The sequence below is a fragment of the Anomaloglossus baeobatrachus genome, chromosome 2, assembly GCF_048569485.1.
Source record: "Anomaloglossus baeobatrachus isolate aAnoBae1 chromosome 2, aAnoBae1.hap1, whole genome shotgun sequence".
Lineage (NCBI taxonomy): Eukaryota > Metazoa > Chordata > Amphibia > Anura > Aromobatidae > Anomaloglossus > Anomaloglossus baeobatrachus.
The window spans coordinates 742,133,617-742,156,161 of record NC_134354.1 but is presented as its reverse complement, the minus strand read 5'-3'; the positions used below and the strand labels follow the sequence as shown (position 1 = coordinate 742,156,161).

Sequence of the window (22,545 nt, the reverse complement as noted above, 5' to 3'; positions counted from 1 at the left end):
AGTTTTAAACTTCTGATTTTCAGGCTCCATATCGCATCGTCCACTATATCTTTGCCCATGAAATGAATGTAGTCTCGCGCTGAATCTTGGCTCTCGTACATAAATTTTACTTGCAACCACTGAGCCTATTTAATCTATCAATGTAAAAGTACCGTAGTTTACAACATCTTTACTGTATTAATAATATATATATATATATATATATATATATATATATATATATATATATATATATATATATATATATATATATATATATATATATATATATATATATATATATATATATATTTGGCAGCAGTGGGGGAGGGGGTTAAAGTATAAAGAACCATGCTGAAGATTTTGGACTACAAAATCGGGAAGATTACACACAATTTTTTTTTTTTGTTTTAAATAAATAGGAGCCCAGCAGCCGACTATAGGTACAAGCTTCGCTGGATGGGATTTGTTAAAACTCATTTAGGCCCCCCTTTACACATCAGTGTCTCCGGTACGTATGAAGTCCAATTTCACACGTACTGAGACCGGGTACATGTGATTTTTTTTTTAAATGGGTCTACTGGAGCTCCACACACGTGCGTGTTTTCACATGGACCGTGTGTCAGTGTGGCGCATACGGGTGTCTGTGTGCTCCACACAATGACATGTCCGTTTCTCTCCGGAAGCATGTGTGTCACACGAACCGAAAGCATGTGATCCGTGTGACACGTACCGGAGAAAACCACGTTTCTGTAAAGTAAAATGAATTTCTACACTCCTAGCACTGCTGTTTCTGCGGCTGCTGTCACATGCTTCCAACCTCCACTCATTACATATTCATTGCCCCGAGGACCGGAAGCAGCAGTGCGGAAGACATCAGCACCACGGACAGCAACGTAAGGGACAAGTGAGCATAAAATTCCTTTCTCCGTGTGTCATCACAGATAGCACGCGGAGAAGATTAGTGTGCCAAAATCATGGCACACGGAGGGCCATACGCACCTTTTACACATACGCACAGACGTGTGAAAGAGGCCTTAAGCATTATCCTAAAATATAAAACTATGCCAATCGGAAAACATGAATGCAGGGAGATATCAGAAAATGGTACTTTAATAAAATATATTTTGACAATTCTAAAAATGAAACTGATTTTGTATCCGAATTCCTTCACCCTCAAACATGAAATGTGACAAACTCCAGACTTCACCACCATGGGTCACACCATTAGCGAGGGCAGAGTATATTTATACCTTGTGGGCATTAATGACAAGAGAATAGGTTGAACAAAGGCTTCAAACACAGGCAAGAATGGCAAATGTTGCTTTTCATTTCTCATGCGTTTCGTTTTTCCAATAATCATTTTTGGGGGAGGGAAGCTGCTCTAAGAAAAATAAAAAAAAAAGAAATGCCCAACAGTCACAGCCCATGGAAATACATAAAGTCCTGTAAAAGTGTAGTGTAAAAAAAACCCCATCATAACGGCAAAGGGTGAACTGTACATAACTAAAGGCCGAGCGAAGACCGAGATTTACGGTTCATAGCGAGACACTAGAATAAGATCTGTCACTAGCAGACGGTCTTTAGATGGTTTCCATGTGGGAACAGATTTATTTTACTTCATGTTTCTAAACTAACCCCCCCCCCCCACCCCCCAAAAAAAAAATTTTTAGAAAACAAGAAGCGTCTAAACACTCTCCACCATGTCCTCCTTTCACAATTATTAATTTTCACCGGTGATGTCTGGTTTCATCAGAATTCCGGCTCGTCAACAATCAGATGTTCTGAAAATCCAAAGTTAAAGAGGTACAAGTTGCCGAGGCTTTCCTCTGATGAGCGGAGTCTCTTCTTGACGTCCATTCTTCGTGTCACAGCTCAAGGTAAGCAAAGAAATTCCCTCAGGTTTTGATTGCTTTCCAGACTGAAATACCCAGCAATCCAATGGCTTCTCACAATCAGAGGCTTAAGAGTCCGTTCCCTCCCGAGAAAGTGTCACTTGGCTTTATCTGGTATCGCAGCTTGGTCCTTTAAAAAGGGGCAAAAGGCTTGGCTGCAATATCAAACGCAGCCACATATCATGGCCGAGAGTAAAAAGCACACTTTGAATTTTTAAAAATACATTTTGTTACCCGGCGCCCAATAGAATAGGACGTCTCATTACATAAGATTAGAAACTAGAATACAAAAAAAAAAAAAAAAAAAAAAAATCAGAAGTCGAGTTGCTTCATATTTGGCTCATTTTAAGAACTCTTGCCCATATCCATGGCTTGTCGCACATCGGCCACAGCTTCAGGCACCTTCACAGTCATGCCACTCATGAACGGCCGGAGGCAGATTTGGCAGCCGAGTCTTGAGCTACAGAGGGATAAAAATACAAAAAAAAAAAAAAAAAAAAAAAAAATTTACATTAGAAAACACTCAGTTATTCAAAAAGGAAAGCTACACACATGTGCTGGAGGCTACTGAGCCACCAAAACAGAAGACGTGTGTTTTACTAAGACATTACAGGGCCCCTGGAGGCACCACATTATTAGCCAAGGGAATCAGATGGGCTATGAATGAAAACCACAAGGCAGGTGATGTCTACAGACACCTGGGACGTGTGCGTGCGATCAGCAGGTTATCATGCACCTTTCCTGGCAGGCATCAATAGTCATGCTGCCCTAACCTCCTGATGTGAAAGTGAATGAAGTAAGACTAACACGCAAGAGAACATGGACCAAATTCTGTTTTGTTTTTTTCCTGGAAGATCAAGATTTTTCTTCTACTCTCCTTTTCACAAACTTTCTTTGCGCTAAAGCACCTGTCTGCAGAAGGCGACCTCCCCTAATGCTGTCTGTTACCATACACCAGTTACATATCTTGACTGCTCCTTTTCAGCAAGCGGAAAATTGTAGGGATCGCGAGAAGAAACTAAAAGGTTGTCTCATCTTCTGCATTAGCGCACTGCTTCCCGATACACTCCTGTGTGGTTGACAGTTCAGACCAGCCGTGTTGTTGCACTTCTAGCCAGACCCACCAGCTCCCAGATACCGCACACAGACTGCTTTTCATCTGCAGAATCCATGGAGAGCAGTTACACCTGTGAAGGCCTAGGCTATGAATCGTTTGTCCAGTGTAATATAATAAGATAATCTGGCCTCTGAATGCTTTATGTATTGCTTCTCCACATATACCTATTTGAAATATTAACGGAATGTATAACTTAAATTATGCTTAGGGCCAAGTAGAATAAGTTTTAGTTCATGAATAAGTAACATTCTTGAATAGAAGAGATACTCATCTGTAGTAAATGAAGAAGTAACTGACATTGTTCTATCCATAGACTCTCGTCTATGCCTAGACACACGTGAAATGCTTTACTAAGGAATGTTGCTCAAAGGGAATGAGCTAGACCCAAGCTAATTGGTTGGTTAAGAGACAATGCGGAAAAACTGTATAAGAATGTTATGCTTTGAATACAAGGGTTAGAAGACCTCTACTGGGCTTTTCCCAAATAGAAATACGTCTGTGTGGTCATTTTCCTGATTCATACACATCTGCGTGGTTCTGATTCGTAATCCTGCTCCGAGACCCTGAGGTCTCGCAACACACCGAAGCCAAATCAGGACTGAAAACTAATAAGCCAATACTGCACTTTAGCACTCGATCCCGCCACTACTGCGCATATTCAGCCACCACAATGGTAATCTAATTAACGACCAATTTCAGACAGTACCTGTAAGAAAATCAAGTAGACTGCCAATCCACTTGAGGCAAAAATGTCCCATTTATTGGGGTCTAAGTGTATGTGCTCACGTGTTTGTGCTTTGATAATAAATCGATGATTGAGGCATAGAGTAAGTGTGGTGGTGGGGTGCTGTAGGGGGGGGGGGGTCTTCAAATGCATGAAGAAAAAAAAAAAAAATAGTGTGAGTGCATGCAATATGTTTTGCATTAGTAATGGGGGGGGGGGGGGGGAGGAGAGGGACGATGTCTGAGACACCTCCATTACCAACCCCTGGGCTCGATGCCACCAGACGTTACACAGCTAACCACCAACAAAAACATTACTCAGACTGCCACCGTACCAGGACAAAGTGCCAGGATTGGTGCATCTAATGTTATGCGCCACTTCTGAGGCAGATGCAGGCTGGTAATTTTAGGCTGGGAAGAGCCAAATAAAAAATAAAATGAATAAATAAATTAAAATAAAATTAAAATGAAGATAACCAAGGGCCTTCCCAGCCTGGAAATACCAGCTACTAGCTACTAGGTAGCTGTCTGTTACCTTGGCTGGTTATTAAGAGCGGGGGGACCCCTAAACTGTAGGAGGCTATGAACATCCTTTAGTGCCACAGGAAAGGCACTAAAGGGTGCAAGCATACAAAACGTAATTTAATCTCTCACTTCTAGATCACCTCTCCCTGAACTGCTTCCAGAGGACAGCACTGTGAGCATCGCATCCCCAGGTCTCATAAGACCCTACGATGCAATGCAGCCGGCCAATTAAAGCAAATCCAGTAGCCAACATTGCTATGGCATTACCATGAGTGAGCCAAACATGTTAGGTTTGCCTGTCAAACACCCACGAAGAGTGTAGGGCATAGCACTCAAGCATCCACAATACTCAGCATAATGAGCATGCTCGGGCACCCCAATGCTAGATAGGTAGAGTATCAAGCAGTGCCAAGCAAAAGTGAGCTACTGCTGACGAGGAGACAAAGCTTTAGTCACTGGCGGTTCCCTTCCATTTTCAGATTGCTGGTATGGAGCACACAGCAGATTTACTGCGACTATGGAGGGGCTCGCAGACCTCTATGCAGAAGTATGGAATGAAGATGCAGTTCCAGAACTTTCGGCAATGAAACCAGTGTGAAACTCTTACAGACGGGATACCGAAACAATAAGACTTGGGCCAAGAAGAGTCATTACGTGTCGGTGAGTCCATAGGCCAGATCCAACATATCCATCTCCTCATCAGTAACTGGATCCAGCTGCTGAAATATATGATCCTCGAAGATAAGATGACAAGTAGAACAGGCCAATGTCCCCTCACAAGCACCTGGAGGAAGACACAAGGGTGTGTTAGCCATGGGAAAGTCAGATCGGGCCACACTAGAGGATATCTGCAACATGAAAGAAATAAAAACCATCGAAAATATATATATCATCTAAAAATGGAGTCAGGATAAGTCCAAAGGTTACTTAAAACAAACATGACTACCCTCCTCACTGGACACGATGAGAGGACGGCATGTTCAAGTTTCTGAACGCAGTTACTATATAACTAGAACAAACTGTTAAATGGTTATTCCCATCTCCAAGATCCGATCCCAAATATTTTGTAGGAACAATTAACTTCAAAATTACAAATTTAGTATAGTTCTCCTGATTAACTATATCACTTACCTAACTGCTGAGCATTACAGTGGCTGCTTTCACACATCCGTTTTTTGCAGTGCGGCTCAATCCGGCTCAAAAACCTATGCAACGGATGCGGCGAAAAAGAGGAATCCGTTGCACAAGTTTTTCCATGTGGCCCGTCCGTTTGACGGATGCAGCTTGATACTGAGCATGCGCAGTTCAAAAAACCGCATCCAGCGGCTGGATGCGGTTTTTGCCGCAGGACGCCGCATCCAGCGTCCATCGGCTTGCATTGTAAATCACGCCAGATCCAGTGTGATGCGGTTTTTCGCCGGAAAAAAATAAAGTGCCAGGCAACATTCCATCCGGCCGCCGCATGAGCTAAATATGCCGTATCCGGCAAAAAACGGACGCAACGCAAGGCCATGCGGCACAATACGGCGCTAATGCAAGTCTATGCGGAAAAAACCGCAACCGGCGGCAAAAAAAACCCGTTGCATTTTTTCTGCAAAGCGCCGTATTCTGCCGCTCAGCAAAAACCGGATGTGTGAAGGCAGCCTTAGTTGCTTGTGGCTGTAACCATGGATGCCTAACTTACTATATGAGTAGTTGCAACCATGGATATCCAAGCTGCAATGCCCTGCACATGAGGTAAGAGACAGATAATCAAGAGAGAACTATGCTACATTTTTAAATTGGAGGCACTTGCTGTTGATGAATATATTGGGATAGGATCTCGGAGATCAGAATACCCATATAAACCATGGATGTTCAGTTTCAGCTTTCCACTGCCCCCAGCAGTCTGGTCAGCACTGACCCCCATTGTGCAATAGCCACACTATAGCTTACAGGTGTGTCTGGGACAACTTCTGCAGAAAGCGATGGAGCTTAAAACACACACACACACACACACACACACACACACACACACACACACTAAAATATGTTATCACTAAAAAGGTTCTTGTCCTGCAAAGATTGTGACCCGTCAAATTCAATCTCCCCCCCCCCCCCCCCCCTTATATGTGCATCCCACATACACAGCCGAGTTTGAGACCCCTGGCCTAGATTATACTGGGGGACCAAGGATCAAATCAGTCTTGTTCCTCATTCCTGCGGTGTCACACGTAGCGATGTGTGCTGCCTCAGGAACGACGAACAACCTGCGTCCTGCAACAGCAACGACATTTGGGATTTGAACGACGTGTCAATGATCAGGTGAGTATTTTTGATCGTTGGCGGTCACTCGTGTCACACGCAACATCGCTAACGAGGCCGGATGTGTGTCACGAATTCCGTGACCCCACCGACATCTCATTAGCGATATCGATGAATGTAAAAGCAGCCTTAAGGGCGATCATTAAATAATGATTTAGATGTAGTGTTTGTTTACTTTAATTTTTATCAATAAATAAAATGCAAACATTCCAAAAAGGGTGAAATTTGTGACCAATATAATATAATATATAATATATAATAAAATATATAATATAATAAATAATATAATAATATAATATATATTACACATACATACACACATACATAGTCCGCTGCAGTCATCTCCAACAACTTACCAAAACCATCTATGTCTAAATTCTTTTCTACAACAAGGTCCAGAAGTGATTCTCCAATCTTTCCCTCTGCCACGATGACCTCCCCATCCCGGTTTACAAACTTTACTGTAACTTTATCTTCTGAGCTGTGAAAGAATGGGGAAAAAAAAAAAAAAAAGTTAATTTATACACTGGTCAGAACAGAGAAGCACAAGATCAGAGGTAGAGATTTCTGTTAAGACCATGTGTACATACACCAGATATCTTGCCCATACAGATGGCCTGAGGTCATCATAAATTAAAACGGCATCAGTCACCAGGTTTTCTACTACCGCATGTGAAAGCAGTGTGATGTAGGGGCAGAGGTGCCAATTCCAGTGATGTGCCACTTACTGGGCTGCTTGTTGCACTTTAGATAAAAATCAATTTTATCTTCTGCAGATATTCTCTGTATAACCTCACCACTGATTGGCAGCTGTGTACACTATGCATAGGCAGAAAGCTGCCAATAAGTGGTGGGGGCAGGGTTATACAGAGCTCATGAATATGGAGGACTACATGGCCGCAGGTTTACTAGTCTGATGGTGATAATCTGCTGATATGTGATTTTATCAAATCTACTGCAAGCAGCCCTGTGACTTCACCGGAATCAGGGTCTCCATATTAGGTTAAGTTCACACAGGGCATCTTTTGCAGCGTTTTTTTTTTTAAAGGTCACAAAGATGCGCCAAAATGCATGCATTTCCTCCTCCCAGCAAAGTCTATGAGATTTTGATGTCCACACTGGGCATCTTTGCAGATGCAGCAAAGATGCAAAATTTCAATTCTTTTGCGTTTTTTCCAGGCCTCCAGTCAATAGATTTGACTTAAACGCATTGGGCAAAACATGGTAAAAACGCGGCAAAAACCCATGGCATTTTTGGTGCGGTTTTTTTTGGGACAAAACACTGCATCTTTGTGGTAGTAGGGAAAAAATAAAAATAATATATAAAATAATAATAATAATAATAATAATAATAATAATAATTATTATGCGACGTGTGAACATACCCTATGCTGCTCACTGATTAGGCAGCAAAAAGCTGGTGACAGATTCCCACTAAATTATAGAATAGTACTCAAACTGAAAGAAATGATCACCGATTTAGTGGCAACTGTGGAGGGTCCTAGCAGTGCGCCCCCTACCAGTCTAAGGGCATGTGTGCATGTGGAGTATCTGCTGAAGAAAATTCTGCATCCCTTGGTAGGAAAACCTGTTGTGTGTATAAAGCAGATTCTCTAATCCCCCCAGCCCTGTGTACCACCATTTTAAAGCAAAAATATTCGGGTCCCCATAGACTTGTATGGGGATCGTTGTCTGAGCAGATTTGGGATTCATTCCGGACCTGTTTTTTGGATGAGGGGGGGGGGGGGGGTGTCTAAATCCAGTTGGAACCAGGGCTGTGGAGTCGGTAAGCCAAACCTTCGACTCCGACTCCGACTCCTCAAATTCTCTTGCACCGACTCCGACTCCGGCTCCGACTCCGACTCCTACATATATTGCTTATAGTTAGGTGAAAAATTTATTGTAGTACATGAATATGTGTATGTGAACATCAGACATTTAATAATTTTTATGATACAATAATCAAGATATTTGGATAGAACATAAAATATATTTATTGGAATACAACTTTAGAACACAAAAAACTGTAATAAATTGTAAATATGTAATACACTATGTAATATACAGTAGATTACATATATATCTTGTGTGTGTATATACACTGTGTATATATATATATATAATATTACATATTTACAATTTATTAGTTTTTTGTGTTCTAAAGTTGTATCCAATAGATATTTTATGTTCTATCCAAATATCTTGATTATTGTATCATAAAAACAATTAAATGTCTGATGTTCACATTGTACTACAATACATTTTTCACTTAAATATAAGCATTATACTAAATGTTATTATTTAGTAAAATATTCAGCACATTCTGCATTGCACTCCTGTCCCCAATTTATTATATATTTTAGGAGTCGGAGTCGGTGCATTTTATACCGACTCCAACTCCGACTCCAACTCCACCAAAATGAGCTCCGACTCCGACTCCACGACTCCGACTCCACAGCCCTGGTTGGAACCACCAACCCTGAATATTTACAGCTCTGCCCATCACGACCCGCGACAAGGACAGCATGCCATCCTCACTTCTGTCACTGGAGTGGACCGGACAATGCAGGAATACAAGCGCACGCTGGTAGACGGCGCAATGCTGACTGCATTCCCACCTGACAGCGGAGGCCTCAGTGGAAGCACAAGGCAGAGAAGTCAGTCACCAATGCAGTTAAGGAAATGGCATCACCGCGGAAGGAAGGGTTAGCCTGGATGAAATGTGGGGAAAACTTCCTCAGCACACCACAACATCCATATGGTCTGTATTAGGCCACCGACACACATCAGTTAAAACCACGCACGTGTAATACGGGCCGTTTTTTAGGTCCGTGATCCATTTTTTTGTCAGTTTGGGCTTTGTGATGCTAGCCGTGTGTGCGTGTGATGTTTAACTGACGTGTGAATGTTTTTTCCGTGTGAAATGTTCCGTGTTTAATGTAAAAACTCGTGTTTTATTACCCGCTGACAGCAGACAGTTGTGCGCTGAGAATGAACTCGGGTGAACTTCACCCAACTTCATCCTCATACCGCGGCTGTGTGTCGCGTACTGATTAGCGGTCACCCGTGAAGGACTCACCAGTGACCGCTAATCCCCTGAGTGACTGATTTGCGCAGTGCGATTAGCGCTGCCGTCACTCAGGTTACCCGCGGCCAGCTGGATCCTCCCCCCGTGACCGCAACTCACCTGTGACTTCATCGCTGTCACTCGGGCGACTTGCTGTCACAGGTGGAGGATCCAGCGGTGGCCGCGAGTAACCTGAGTGACATCATCGCTGATCGCGCTTCTCACCTCAGTTGCTGCGTGGAGGTGAGAGGAGCGGCGGTGTCTTCTGCAGCTCCTGTCACCTTCATGTAGCAGAGCTGGAAGCGACGCGGGACCTCCGTGGATTACGTCGGACATGGATGGCTATTTGGGGCATAATTGGTGAACGAGGGTTTTTTTTTAGTGTTTATTATTTCAAAACAAGGATTTTTCGTTGTGTGTATTTACTGTAACTTACAGATTAATCATGGAAGGTATCTTGGGGAGATGCCTGTCATGATTAATCTAGGACTTATTGGCAGCTACGGGCCCCATAACGTGGAACTCCCTATCCTGAGAATACCAGCCTTCAGCCGTGTGACTTTACCCTGGCTGGTATCATAATCGGGAGGGGAACAGCACGTAGTTTTTTTTTTTTAATTTTTTATTTATTTTACTGCACAGTATAGACCCGCCCACCGGCAGCTGTGATTGGTTGCAGTGAGACAGCTGTCACTCAGCGTAGGGGCGTGTCTCACTGCAACCAATCATAGGCGCCGGTGGGTGGGGAAAGCAGGGAATACAAGATTGATTAATGAGCGGCCGGCTTTTTCAAAATAGTAAAAGCAGCCGGAGCAGTGTGAACGCCGTGCAGCGCCGCGCCGGTGATCAGGGATCGGTAAGTGTGAGAGAGGGGGGAGACTGACCAACAGACAGAGAGAAAGACCGACCGACGGACTGAGGGAGATTGACCGACAGACCGAAAAAGAAAGAATAGCCGACATCACTACAAAAAAGGGGAAAAAAAACAAAAAAAAACACACACAAAACGTACACCGAGCATACAGAGATGCATCCACGTCACGTACTTGTGCGCACCAAACTATTGACTTTCATGGTGTCCGTGTGTGAGTGTTCCGTGCAGGAAACGGACATGCTGCCGTGCAAAACGGAAATACATACGGATCATGGACACGGGCACATGGACATAATGAAAAACGCAAGTTTGACCACAGATTAACATTGGTGCATGTTTGTCTGGGTCTCCAGTATATACGGAAACGGACAAAACACGCACGTTTTTTAACGGATGTGTGTCGGAGGCCTTAGGCTGAGGCCACACAGGAACTACTGTGTGTCCTCGCATGACACTGTTCTCGCTCGCAGCACAGCAGGAGCCAAGTGTCATACAACTGTGGTCCAATCGTGCGATCAGATCACAGCTGCGGAGGAGAGGGCCGGCGCTGCGGAGCAGAGGGAGGGGTTTACCTCCCTCTCTCCTCCATTGCTGGCTACCTCAAGAATCGCACTGCTCTCGCGTTACACTGCTGTAATGCCAGTGCAGTGCGATTTTTCTCTCGCCCCATAGACTTGTATGGGTGCGAGTGGAACAGCATCACATTCCACCTGCAGCATGCTGCGACTGTTTTCTCGGTCCGATTAGGGCTGAGAAAAATAATCGCTCATGGATGTTATCGCCTTCCACTCGAACAGTTTTTCTTGCCATGCGTCCAAGTCCTTAGTAGGAAGCAGAGTTTCAACAACATGGGAGAAGAGTCCGTATCCACACGGCTCCACGTCCTGAGCGATGGGTATTCCCCATTTAACGTCTGGGTCTCCAAATTGGACACAGCCTCAGCTTGCCCTTTACGCCTTAGAGGTGATGCCCTGCAGAAAGTATTGTCAGAACATGTGTTTAGCATGGCAGGGGGTGTGATCACAGACCGGCGCATCCACCTCTTCCTCCTACACCTATTTCACCACTTGGACGGCGCCTTCCTTGTTTTTTATTCTATGTCATTTTAAAAGGGGTTGTGTGTGCTCTGTGGCAGAACCCCATTAAATCATTTCTCTATCCACATTTGTTTGCAGGGCAATTGTCCTGCTCTTACCCCCACTTTCCTTCATTTTGCAGCCTCCCAGCTCTTATTACAGCCATTTTATAGCACCAAACTTCAGGTCCCCATTGACTTCTATGGTGCTCAGGGTCAAGTATCGAACTTTTAACCACAGTTCAGCCATACCAGAACATTCACATGTCCGCTCATCTCTAGTAACAAGTCATCCTTCACCTCTTACAGGACCTGTGCATCCACCTGTAGCCCAAGTCTTCCTGTAACTAGTCATCATTCATAAAAACAGGGTCAAAGTTAAGGACCGGTAAAGTAAGGGTACATGCGGAACGGCCATATTTGGATCACCTTGTAGCTACAGGTGTAAGGAGGAAATTAATCACCTTTATGGCAGCACGTCCCTCAGTATATTACAGATGCGAGGTGTATAGAAGTTGTCAAACTTGTTGTATTGGAGACTTTATTCTACAAAGCGTAAAATACGTGCCGAGTAACAGGTGGGATTCCTGAATGGGTCAGGATATTTCCCCCCCCCCCCCCCATGTTTTGGAGTCCAGTGTATGTGGATTATATAAAAGTGATGCAGTTTGTTCTATGAAGGATGCATGTAGGGTTGGGGTCAAGAATGACACCTACAAGTTGGGCACAGCTGCAACCTACAGGGGTGGGAGGGGGGAAAGTGTGCAGAATAGTGGGCCACCAGAAGAAACGCTGGATGTAGTAGTACTACCTAGTGGAGCCAATTACTTTAAGTCAATTACCCTTTAGAGAGAACCTGTCACCAGATATGGCCCCTATAAGCTGCGACCACCACCAGTGAGCCCTTATAAATAGCATTCCAGAATACTGTATATAAGAGCCGAGGCTGCTGTGTAGGACGTAAGAACAAGTATACTCACTTAAGGGGAGGTTTGGTCAGATGGGGAAAGGGGGAGGGGGTCGCTGCTCTCCGGTCCGGTGCCTCCTCTCTCCGACGATAAGCGTCCTGCTGAGGGCCCGTGTACATGACGCATCCTACAACATGCACACTAGCCAGGCATTGAGGCACCAGCCAGTTTAGAGAGAGGAGGTGCCAGCCCGGACCGCCTCCTAGGGGAGAATAATAAAAAAGTGTTTGGTTTTTTTTTTTACATTATACAGAGCAACACTAGAATATTGTATGTAAGAGGTGAATGGGGGTGGCCAATTTCTAGTGACCAAATCTGGTAACAGGTACCCTTGAAATTAGCTTATAGACTATGTTCATCCAAACCAAGTGTTCTCCATCTGCATGGAGGTGAGAGGCTGGACACACACACACACACACACACACACACACACACACACACACACACACACACACAATCTTGCCGCCTGCTTGTTCTTCCCACCGTCTCCAGACTCCTCTGATGGCTCTAGCTTCATACAGCCAGAGATGGAGAAAACCGATATGAAAAATAGGTATGCTGAAAGTGTATTTAAAACAGTTAACCTTGCCATGATGCCGCAAGTGTCTTCACCTGGTTGGAAGAGTCAGCCTGTGTGGATAGAGTCCCTTTAAACAGGGTTATCCAGGTTATTTTGACTTTTTTTTATTATTGCACTATTGGGCTACATTGGGGCAGGAAATTAGATAGTAACTACCTACCTGCCCTATTGTCAGCCCCTCTCGCCCGGCTCAGAGCGGTCATGCAAAGGCTCCTGCCGTGATTTTGCTGCTTCCTGTGACGTCACAACGACGGGGCAGGAGCTTTTGCTCGCCTTGTAGACGGGCATTATAGGAGATGTCATGTAGCCACCTGGTGGATGGGTATATAGTGCCGAGTCCCCACCCCCTCCCACATATCCTCGCCCCCTTCCCCACATTCCTACTTCTCCCCCTGCCACTGCTGTGGGGCCCATGAGTTGGGGGAGGGGCCTGGCAGTGGCTTGCCCGTGGTGTTGCCGCTAGCACCTCGCCCCCTACTCAGGATTGGATTGCAAGTTTCAAATGTATCAGCATCATAGATGCCAATACATTTGAAGGCACTGATGAGAGGCAGTGCTGCGTCTCATCGTTGTCCGCTGTCTGTGCTCTGACATTCAGTACAGCGAAGACGTCAGTAGTGTGCTGATATAGCCAGAGAACAGACAGCGGCGCGAACGAGGAGCAGCAATGGGGACTGAGAAGGGGTGAGCAATGTGGCGGGGGGCGTACGGAGCCCTATACATATGGGGGGGGGGCGTACAGAGCCCTATACATATGGGGGGGGGGGGCGTACAGAGCCCTATACATATGGGGGGTGGGCGTACAGAGCCTATACATATGGGGGGGTGGGGCGTACAGAGCCCTATACATATGGGGGGGTGGGGCGTACAGAGCCCTATACATATGGGGGGGGTGGGGCGTACAGAGCCCTATACATGGTGGTGGGGGGGGGGGCGTACAGAGCCCTATACATGGGTGGGGGGGGGGGGGGCGTACAGAGCCCTATACATATGGGGGGGTGGGGCGTACAGAGCCCTATACATATGGGGGGGTGGGGCGTACAGAGCCCATATACATGGTGGTGGGGGGGGGGGGCGTACAGAGCCCTATACATGGTGGGGGGGGGGGGGCGTACAGAGCCCTATACATGGTGGGGGGGGGCGTACAGAGCCCTATACGTGGTGGGGGGGCGTACAGAGCCCTATACGTGGTGGGGGGGGGCGTACAGAGCCCTATACGTGGTGGGGGGGGCGTACAGAGCCCTATATGTGGTGGGGGGCGTACAGAGCCCTATACGTGGTGGGGGCGTACAGAGCCCTATATGTGGTGGGGGGCGTACAGAGCCCTATACGTGGTGGGGGGCGTACAGAGCCCTATACGTGTTGGGGGGGGGCGTACAGCAAAAAGCCCTATACGTGTTGGGGGGCGTACAGAGCCCTATACGTGTTGGGGGGGGCGTACAGAGCCCTATACGTGTTGCTGTTAGTTCCAATGCTGTAGTGATGAGAGGTCAGGTTCTGGGCAGAATACTGACAGCCAATGACTATGCCGAGGGCGGGGCTGGACAGCACCAGCTCTGACTGAGGTTTGGCATAGGCAGGTGTCATGTTTGCTTGAGCTGCAGGTAAGCAAAGTGTGTGCAAAGTTAAAAAAAAAAAAATAATGTAGGGGGTTTTATATGACAATGCAGCACAGATTAGCTAAATAAAATATAATTGGCGTTTGTCAGACAACTCTTTAAGTGTTGGTCATTTCACAGTAGTAGTTGGCAAGTGTAAATGCATGTGGATCTACTATAAACCAGAACATGATGATTCAAGCATTTTTCATTCATTGAGCGATTACCAGCCTGTAGACATGTGCAGGCAATCTGCCCAGCTAAAATCAGGAGTCACATCATGCAGCAGGGGTCAACAAAGAGCCAGCATTGGCTTCTAAAGGCCGGTCCTTATAGGGGGGAGACCCCCGTCTGCCTCATTCAGAAAACGTTACTATGGTGGCATTTTAATCATTTCTATTTCACCCACAATTTCCAGTCTGGCCATGGGTCTAAGGCCCTGTGTGCACTAGAAAAATGGAATTTTCTTAAGAAAATTCCGCAATCTCTGAAAGATTTCCGCACCCACGAAAAACAAAACGCAAAAAATCCGCATGTGTTTTGTTGCGGATTTGGTGCGTTTTTCCCCGCAGGTTGTTTTCTGCAGGATCTCACAATTACATTAGTGAAATCCCGCAGCTACCTTTGGAAAAGTAGTGACATGCAATTCTTTTTGCTGCGGAAATCCCGCAGCAAAAACATGCAGCTGTCAAAATCCGCACATTTTTTTTCCCATAGGTTTTGCTGGTGAATCACTGCAAAAGGTTATGAACATTTTGTGCAGCGAAACATGCAGCAAATCCACAGTAAAATCTGCCTAGTGCGCACAGAGTCTTAAGTCAATTAGAAAACCAGAGGTAAAAAAAAAAAACAAAAAACCACAACTGTTCTAAATGGTCACCAAGGGCAAGAAAACCAATGCTGTCAATTGTATCTAGTGTGGGCAAGCCTCTGAGCTACAAGACAGTCACCAGGAATGTGAGGGAAGTGTAATATAGGGGCAGAGATCCTGATTCTAGTGATGTGTCACTTACTCAGCTGCCTAGTGTAGTTTTGATACAAATCCTTGTTTTACCAGCAGGAGACCACCACTAGAAGATGAGTAAACCTGCTGCCATTCTCCATGCAGGGCAGATCAAAGTGCGCCTGCCTCAGGACCTGAATGCCGGTGGATAACGTCGACCAGTCATGCACCGCAGCTAGAGAAGGAGAACAAAGATGGCCAAAGAGGCAAGCGCCGGGAACTGGACAACGTAGACGCCCATTAGGCTCACAGCGCGAATGTTAGGTAAATATTATAAAGTGTTTTTTATGTTATACCCCCGGCCTGGGCTCTTATATACAGCATGTTAGAATGCCTTATATAAGAGCCCGGTGGTGGTCGCTGCAGCTTATAGGCCGAAAAAGTGGTGACACGTTCCCTTTAACCACAATACATAGCGATGGCAGCCTCCTCACCACTGTATGGAGTGCTACACAGGGTCCACAAACCTGTGGTACAATAAATACCCTCTGATCAAATCCTACAGGTGACATTCAGAAAGCTAAAGTGTGGTGCAAGTACATGGTACAGGAGGCAATGTACAATGTGCCACCACAATGTGCAGGCCGGGCCTTTACCTTACTTCAGTTCTAGTAGGTAGTAATCAAGACCCTAATGTTTGTAAGTCAGGAAGGAGCGGGCCCAAAACCTCTGGAACTGATAGTATTTGTGTTGTACCAGGGTAACATTTGCCAGGTGAGGTCCCTTAAAAACTTGGATGTGGTTTTGAGCAGTGTAAGGGGTGTAGTTGTTTTTAGCATGGTTTTTTCTTTTGCGTAATTTCTGCCAACTAGGCCTCAGTCACTTCAAATGTGATGTGGTCCCTTAATAATGAAAGTAGACATTTAGGGAAATGTTATTTAGTAATTATTTTGTGTGACAACTGTCTGGAATAAGGGCATAGAAAATTGCAAAAGGATAGAGATTAGAGGATAGAGATTCGAGGATAGAGGATAGAGATTCGAGGATAGAGGTATATATCTCTCTGAAGTGGTCGTATCGCAGCTGCAGAGAAGAGGGAAGGGAAGGGGGTGAGAAGCATTTTCTCCCCCATCTCCTCCATGGCCTGTCTCTGCATACATCACACTGCGGTCAGTTGCGCTCCCATAGACTTGTATGGGGGTGTGTGACCCGAGACTCGCTGCCAAAGGCATGCAGAGATTCATTTCTCAGGCAGATATGTTATGAGAAATCAATTGCAGTTGGACACTGCCCCATAGTTTTGCACTACAATGAGAGCAATCTGATGTTTTATTGGATTGCACTCGTCCCTGCAAAATGCAAGTGAGGCCCGTTTCACACGTCAGTGAAAAACAGTGACGTTTTTCACTGGCGTGTAAAACACACACATGTCCCTGCGTGTGCCGTGATTCACGGCACACGTGGGTTGTCTAAGTGCAATCCGGGCTCCGTTCTCCGTGGCCCGTGATTGCACTTAGTAATCAACTCACATGCGCCCACTCCCACTGTCCATGGTGCTGATCACTCCCGCGGTGCAGCATCCGGCCGGCGGTGACCCCCGCAGCAGCTGCTTCCGGGTTGGCTGTGTCGCGCATCATGAATATGCGCGACAATAATGAGCCGGCTCAGAAGCAGCAAGCTGCACGGGCTGCAGAGGACATCGCTGGACGCCGGGTGAGTTAAAATGTTTTTCTTATTTTAAAAGCACGTTTTTTTTCTGGCACGTGTTTCACGGACCACACCACTGCGTGGTCCGTGGGACATCAGTGATGCCAGAAAAAAAATGGACATGTCCTCCGTGCAGCAATCACGCACACGCGGGTACGCTGCACGGAGATATGTGCAGTGCAAAATCACTGACGTGTGAGCAGACCCATTCATTATAATGGGTCTGCGTATGTCAGTGATTCTGGTACGTTTAAAAAAAAAGCAAACGTACCAGAATCACTGACGTGTGAAAGGGGCCTGAAACTGTATCTTCAATGTGTAACCGTCAGTTTTAAAAAAAAAAAGAAAAAAAAAAAAGTTCCATAAATCAATATTTGAAGAGTACGGTAACTTTTTAAATATGCCTTAGAGAAATCTGCTTCTTTCTCTTCCAGAAAGAATCAAAATGCTGACGTGAAATGTGTATTCAGTGAAGACTGTCCCATTACTGATAGGAGGTGGCAGCTGTTACTGATTGTATCATTGTCGCGGGCGGAGGAGGGGACGCTGCGCTCTCCCACTGCTCGGGTCCGGCTGCCGCTGCGGCTGCGGCCTCTGCTGCTCGGTGGCTCGAGCGGTGGGCCGGATCCTGGGGACTCGAGCGGCGCTCCTCACCAGTGAGTGAAAGGGGATTGGTTTTTGGGATAGTTTATTGTCCGTGACGCCACCACGGTTGTGGTGATTGTGTGGACACCACCGCTGCTCTGGACGGGGATCCCGGGAGCGGTGACAGGGAGCAGCTTTGTTGTTATTTCTCCCCTACGTGGGTAGGGGGTGGATGGCAGGCCGGGTGCGGGGCCTGGTGAGATGCAGGGTCGCAGGGGCAGCGCTGTGCCGCACGGCACGGTGGTACTCACTCAGCCTGAGACGTTGACACAGTTCTCGGTAAAACACACGGCTGGAAAGACTGTTCCCACGGACGGCTGCTGTTGCTTTTCCCCGGTAGTTAACGGTGACTGTCTCTTTCCCTGCACCTAGTACTTCTGTTGGTTGTAACCCGCTCCCCGACTTGGATATGGGCCGGAGGAGCCCCTCTTTGCCCGCAGGCGCTGGCCCTGAGAAACTGGTGCCTTGGTGGTGGCGGTGTCTCTCTCCTACGGTTGGGACTGTTGCCTTCAATCGGGACTTAGTTGTTGGGAGACCCGGAGGTCCCCTTCACTGATGGATTTGGCAAATTCATGGCGACTCCTAGCCTTGCCGGGATCCGAAAGGCCCCTGCCAATGGTGCTGGCTTCTCCTTGTATACCAGTCCGGTACCGCCGGGCCACCACCCGTCCACGGTCCTTTCGGCAACCTCCGATCAGCCTCTCCTGCGGACGGTCACCGCCGTCTGCTAACCTTGCTGTCTCTGTCCGGGGCACATACCCGGACTAACTTCAGGCTTTCCAAACTGTCACTTTCTCCTTCACTTCAACTCCTCTCACTTGCTGCTCTCCCACCTCACTCTCACTTCAACTTCACTAACTACTGCCTGGATTTCCCGCCTCCAGCACTGTGAACTCCTCGGTGGGCGGAGCCAACCCCCTGGCCCACCCACTGGTGTGGACATCAGCCCCTGGAGGAAGGCAACAAGGGTTTCTGGTTTAGCTTTGGTGTACCTATCCGGGGTGTAGGGTGTGGTGGTGTCATTACCTGTGACCCCTGGCTTGCCCAGGGCGTCACATCATGCTGTGCCGTCCCAGTGCACCTTTAAAGGCTATGTGCCCACGGACAAAAGTTGGTGCGGAATTTTGTATGTTGTGTGTATAACTAGAGCTAGGATTAGGTTGAGGGGAAAGAGAAAAAAAAAAAAATATTCTTGATGTAATATCAAATATGCACCAAAGACGCGTGAAAACCACCCTGTGGGCACATTCACTTGCATTGGCCAAATCCGCAAGAATAATTGACATGCTGCAGATTTTTCCGCAGGGAAATCCACTATTTCCACAGCAGAAAAACCGCAGCATGGGCACAAGACTTCCAATATTCCATGGAGATGGCTGGGACTCACTGTACTGCGGATTTTTGAAAAATTTGCGAAAAACGCAGCAAATTCCGCGATAAATCTGCAGTGTAGGCACTAAGACTGAAGAAAGAAAAAAAATGAACCCCAGCCAGCTTTTCATGTATATTCTCTCTGATACGCCGCAGAGTTTTAGGGGTAACGCGTACAATGAATAACACAGCCGAGCTCTGATTCCTACGCCTTGTGGTTTCGGCAGCATGAATCTACACTCCAAACCCTTTACACAGAGGATTGCTCAGACAGGGAGAAGTGGTACAAGGCTGCCCATCTCAAGGCAGGCATCGAAAGATGCTTGTAATCTGGAATTCAGCATCCACACTGCAGGGATGGGACCACCTCAGCTGTGAGGAAGGAAGACGCCGATCACGGCTGTGCGCACGTTGCGTACTGGCCCTGCAGAAATTTCTGCAGCGATTTAACCTGTCAGGCTGCATAATTTTGCCAAAATTCCTCGACCCCTCATCTCAGAAGGGGGGTGGAGAGATTTTATTGAAATTTGGCCAATATGTTCTGGACCAAAACTGCTGAGATGTCACGAAATTTCATCCCTCTACGGCTTTTCGAAAAAAAAAAAAAAATATTGCAATTTAAAAAGGGAATAGTTACAATTGTACCTACTCAGTCGGACGAAGGTTAAAGAGCACACATGTGCTTCAAATCGCTGCAGAAACAGTTTGTAATGGGAAAAAAAAAAAAAAAAAAAGCCGATTCCATGCACTCATCGTGCAGCCCCTCCCATAGACAGGGCGGGGGATGCAGGCAAAGCGCACGGAAGAAGTGACATGTCACTTCTTAGAACGCAGCGCTTCGGGCAGCAGCCAAAGCGCTGCGCTCTAATAAGTCACGTGCGCACGGCTCCTGCACAATCTCCATAGATTATACAGGGGACGCAGGACGCATGCAGTTACGCAACATGCGCACATAGCCTAAAGACTGACAATAGAAGTTGTGGGGGGGGGGGGCGGAGAAATCGCTGTAAGGCCATGTGCGCACGTTGCTTTTTCCATGCGTTTCCAACTGCAGCGTTTCAATGCAAAATTGCATGCGTTTTGATTTTCAAGCAAAGTCTATGGGAAATAGGGAGATGCTAAAAATCCTAGCTTTTTACATGCTTTTTTGATGCAGAAAGCATGCTTTTGGGACCAAATGAATGCATGCGTTTTTGACATTATATTAAGGGCATGATATGTCCATTTACACACACATATAGTCCGACAAATAAATTAATGAAAATTAATAAATTAACGTAATTTTATACATAAATATTAGAACAGTTATCAATTTAATAAAATTAGCTATTTTGTATAAGATATTAACCCCTTAAGGACGAAGCCAGTTTTGTACTTAATGCCCAGGCCATTTTTTGCAATTCTGACCAGTGTCCCTTTATGAGGTTATAACTCTGGAACGCTTCAACGGATCCCGGTGATTCTGACATTGTTTTTTCGTGACATATTGTACTTCATGACAGTTATAAATTTAGAACGATATGTTTTGCGTTTATTTGTAAGAAAAAAAAAAAAAAAACAGAAATTTTGCAATTTTCAAACTTTTAATTTGTATGCCCATAAACCAGAGAGTTATGTCACACAAAATAGTTAATAAATAACATTTCCCACTTGTCTACTTACATCAGCGCAATTTCTGAAACAAAATTTTTGGGGTTAGGAAGTTAGAAGGGTTCAAAGTTCATCAGCAATTTCCCATTCACAAAACCATTTTTTTAGGGACCACATCACATTTGAAGTGACTTTGAGAGGGCTAAGTGACAAAAAATACCCTAAAGTGACACCATTCTAAAAACTGCACCCCTCAAGGTACTCAAAACCACATCCAAGAAGTTTATTAACCCTTCAGGTGCTACACAGGAACTAAAGCAATGTGGAATGAAAAAAAAGCAAAAAAAAAAATGTTACCTAAAATGTTGCTCTACCCCAAATTTATTCACTTTTAGAAGAAATAACACAACAAAATGGACCCCAAAACTTGTTACCCACTTTCTTATGAATGCGTTAATACCCCACATGTGGTCAGAAACCTCTGTTTTGGACAAATGGGAGGGCTCGGAACAGAAGGAGCAATATTTGAATTTTGGAAAAGCAAATTTGGTTGAAATAGATTGCAGGCACCATGTTGCATTTACAGGTCCGCTAAGGTACCTAACAGCAGAAACCCCTCACAAGTGATACCATTTTGGAAACTAGACCCCTTAAGGCTCCTATCTAGAGGTATAGTGAGCATTTTGGACCCACAGGTACTTCACAGATTTTGATAACGTTACATTGTCATATTGAAAATTTTCATTTTTTTCTCAAAAATGTTGCTTTAGCATCAATTTTCTCACTTTTTCAAGAGGTAATTCCAAAAATTTGACCCCAATGTTTGTTACCCACTTTTTTATGAGCGCGGTGATACCTCACATGTGGTCTGAAACCTTTGTTTGGAGAAATGGGAGGGCTTGGAATGGAAGGAGCAATATTTGAATTTTGGAAAGGAAATTTGGCTGAAAAAGATTGCGGGCACCATGTCACATTTGGAGGACCCCTAAGGTACCTAAACAGCAGAAACCCCCCACAAGTGACTCCATTTTGAAAAATAGGCCCCTCAAGGAATTTATCTAGATATTTGGTGAGTACCCTGAACCCCCAGGTGCTTCACAGAATTTTATAACGTTGAGCCATGAAAATAAAAAAATAAAATTTTACCACAAAATTGTTACTTCAACCAGGTAGCTTTTTTTTCACAAGGGTAACAGGAAAAAAAATCACCATGAAATTTATTGTGCAATTTCTCCTGAGTTTGGCGATACCTTATATGTGGTGGAAATCAACTGTTGGGGCACACGGCGGGGCTCGGAGGGAAGGAGTGCCATTTGACTGCAAAATTGGCTGGAATCAATAGCAGATGCCATGTTGCATTTGGAGAGCCCCCTGAGGTGCCTAAACAGTGAAGCTCCCCAACATGTGGCCACATTTTGGAAATAGACCCTCAAGGAATTTATCTAGATGTTTGGCGAGTACCCTGAACCCTCGGGTGCTTCACAGAAGTTTATAATGTTGAGCTGTGAAAATAAAAAAAAAAAAAAAAAAAAAAATACATTTTTACAACAAAATTGTTACTTCAACCAGACAGCTTTTTTTTTT

The 22,545-nt window shown here is 45.5% G+C and overlaps 1 protein-coding gene across 1 annotated transcript in view; it reads right to left on the bottom strand.

The window, feature by feature from the left end:
- Positions 1-1,074: 1,074 nt before the first annotated feature.
- The window catches only part of FDX1 (ferredoxin 1), a 31,764-nt gene continuing 10,293 nt past the window's right edge, over positions 1,075-22,545 (bottom strand). The window contains exons 2-4 of the mRNA XM_075337426.1: positions 6,900-7,024; positions 4,894-5,023; positions 1,075-2,334 (exon numbers count right to left, since the gene is read on the bottom strand). Coding sequence (XP_075193541.1) covers positions 2,220-2,334; positions 4,894-5,023; positions 6,900-7,024 — 370 coding nt within the window. The 3' untranslated portion in view covers positions 1,075-2,219. The remainder of the gene's footprint in view (positions 2,335-4,893; positions 5,024-6,899; positions 7,025-22,545) is intronic.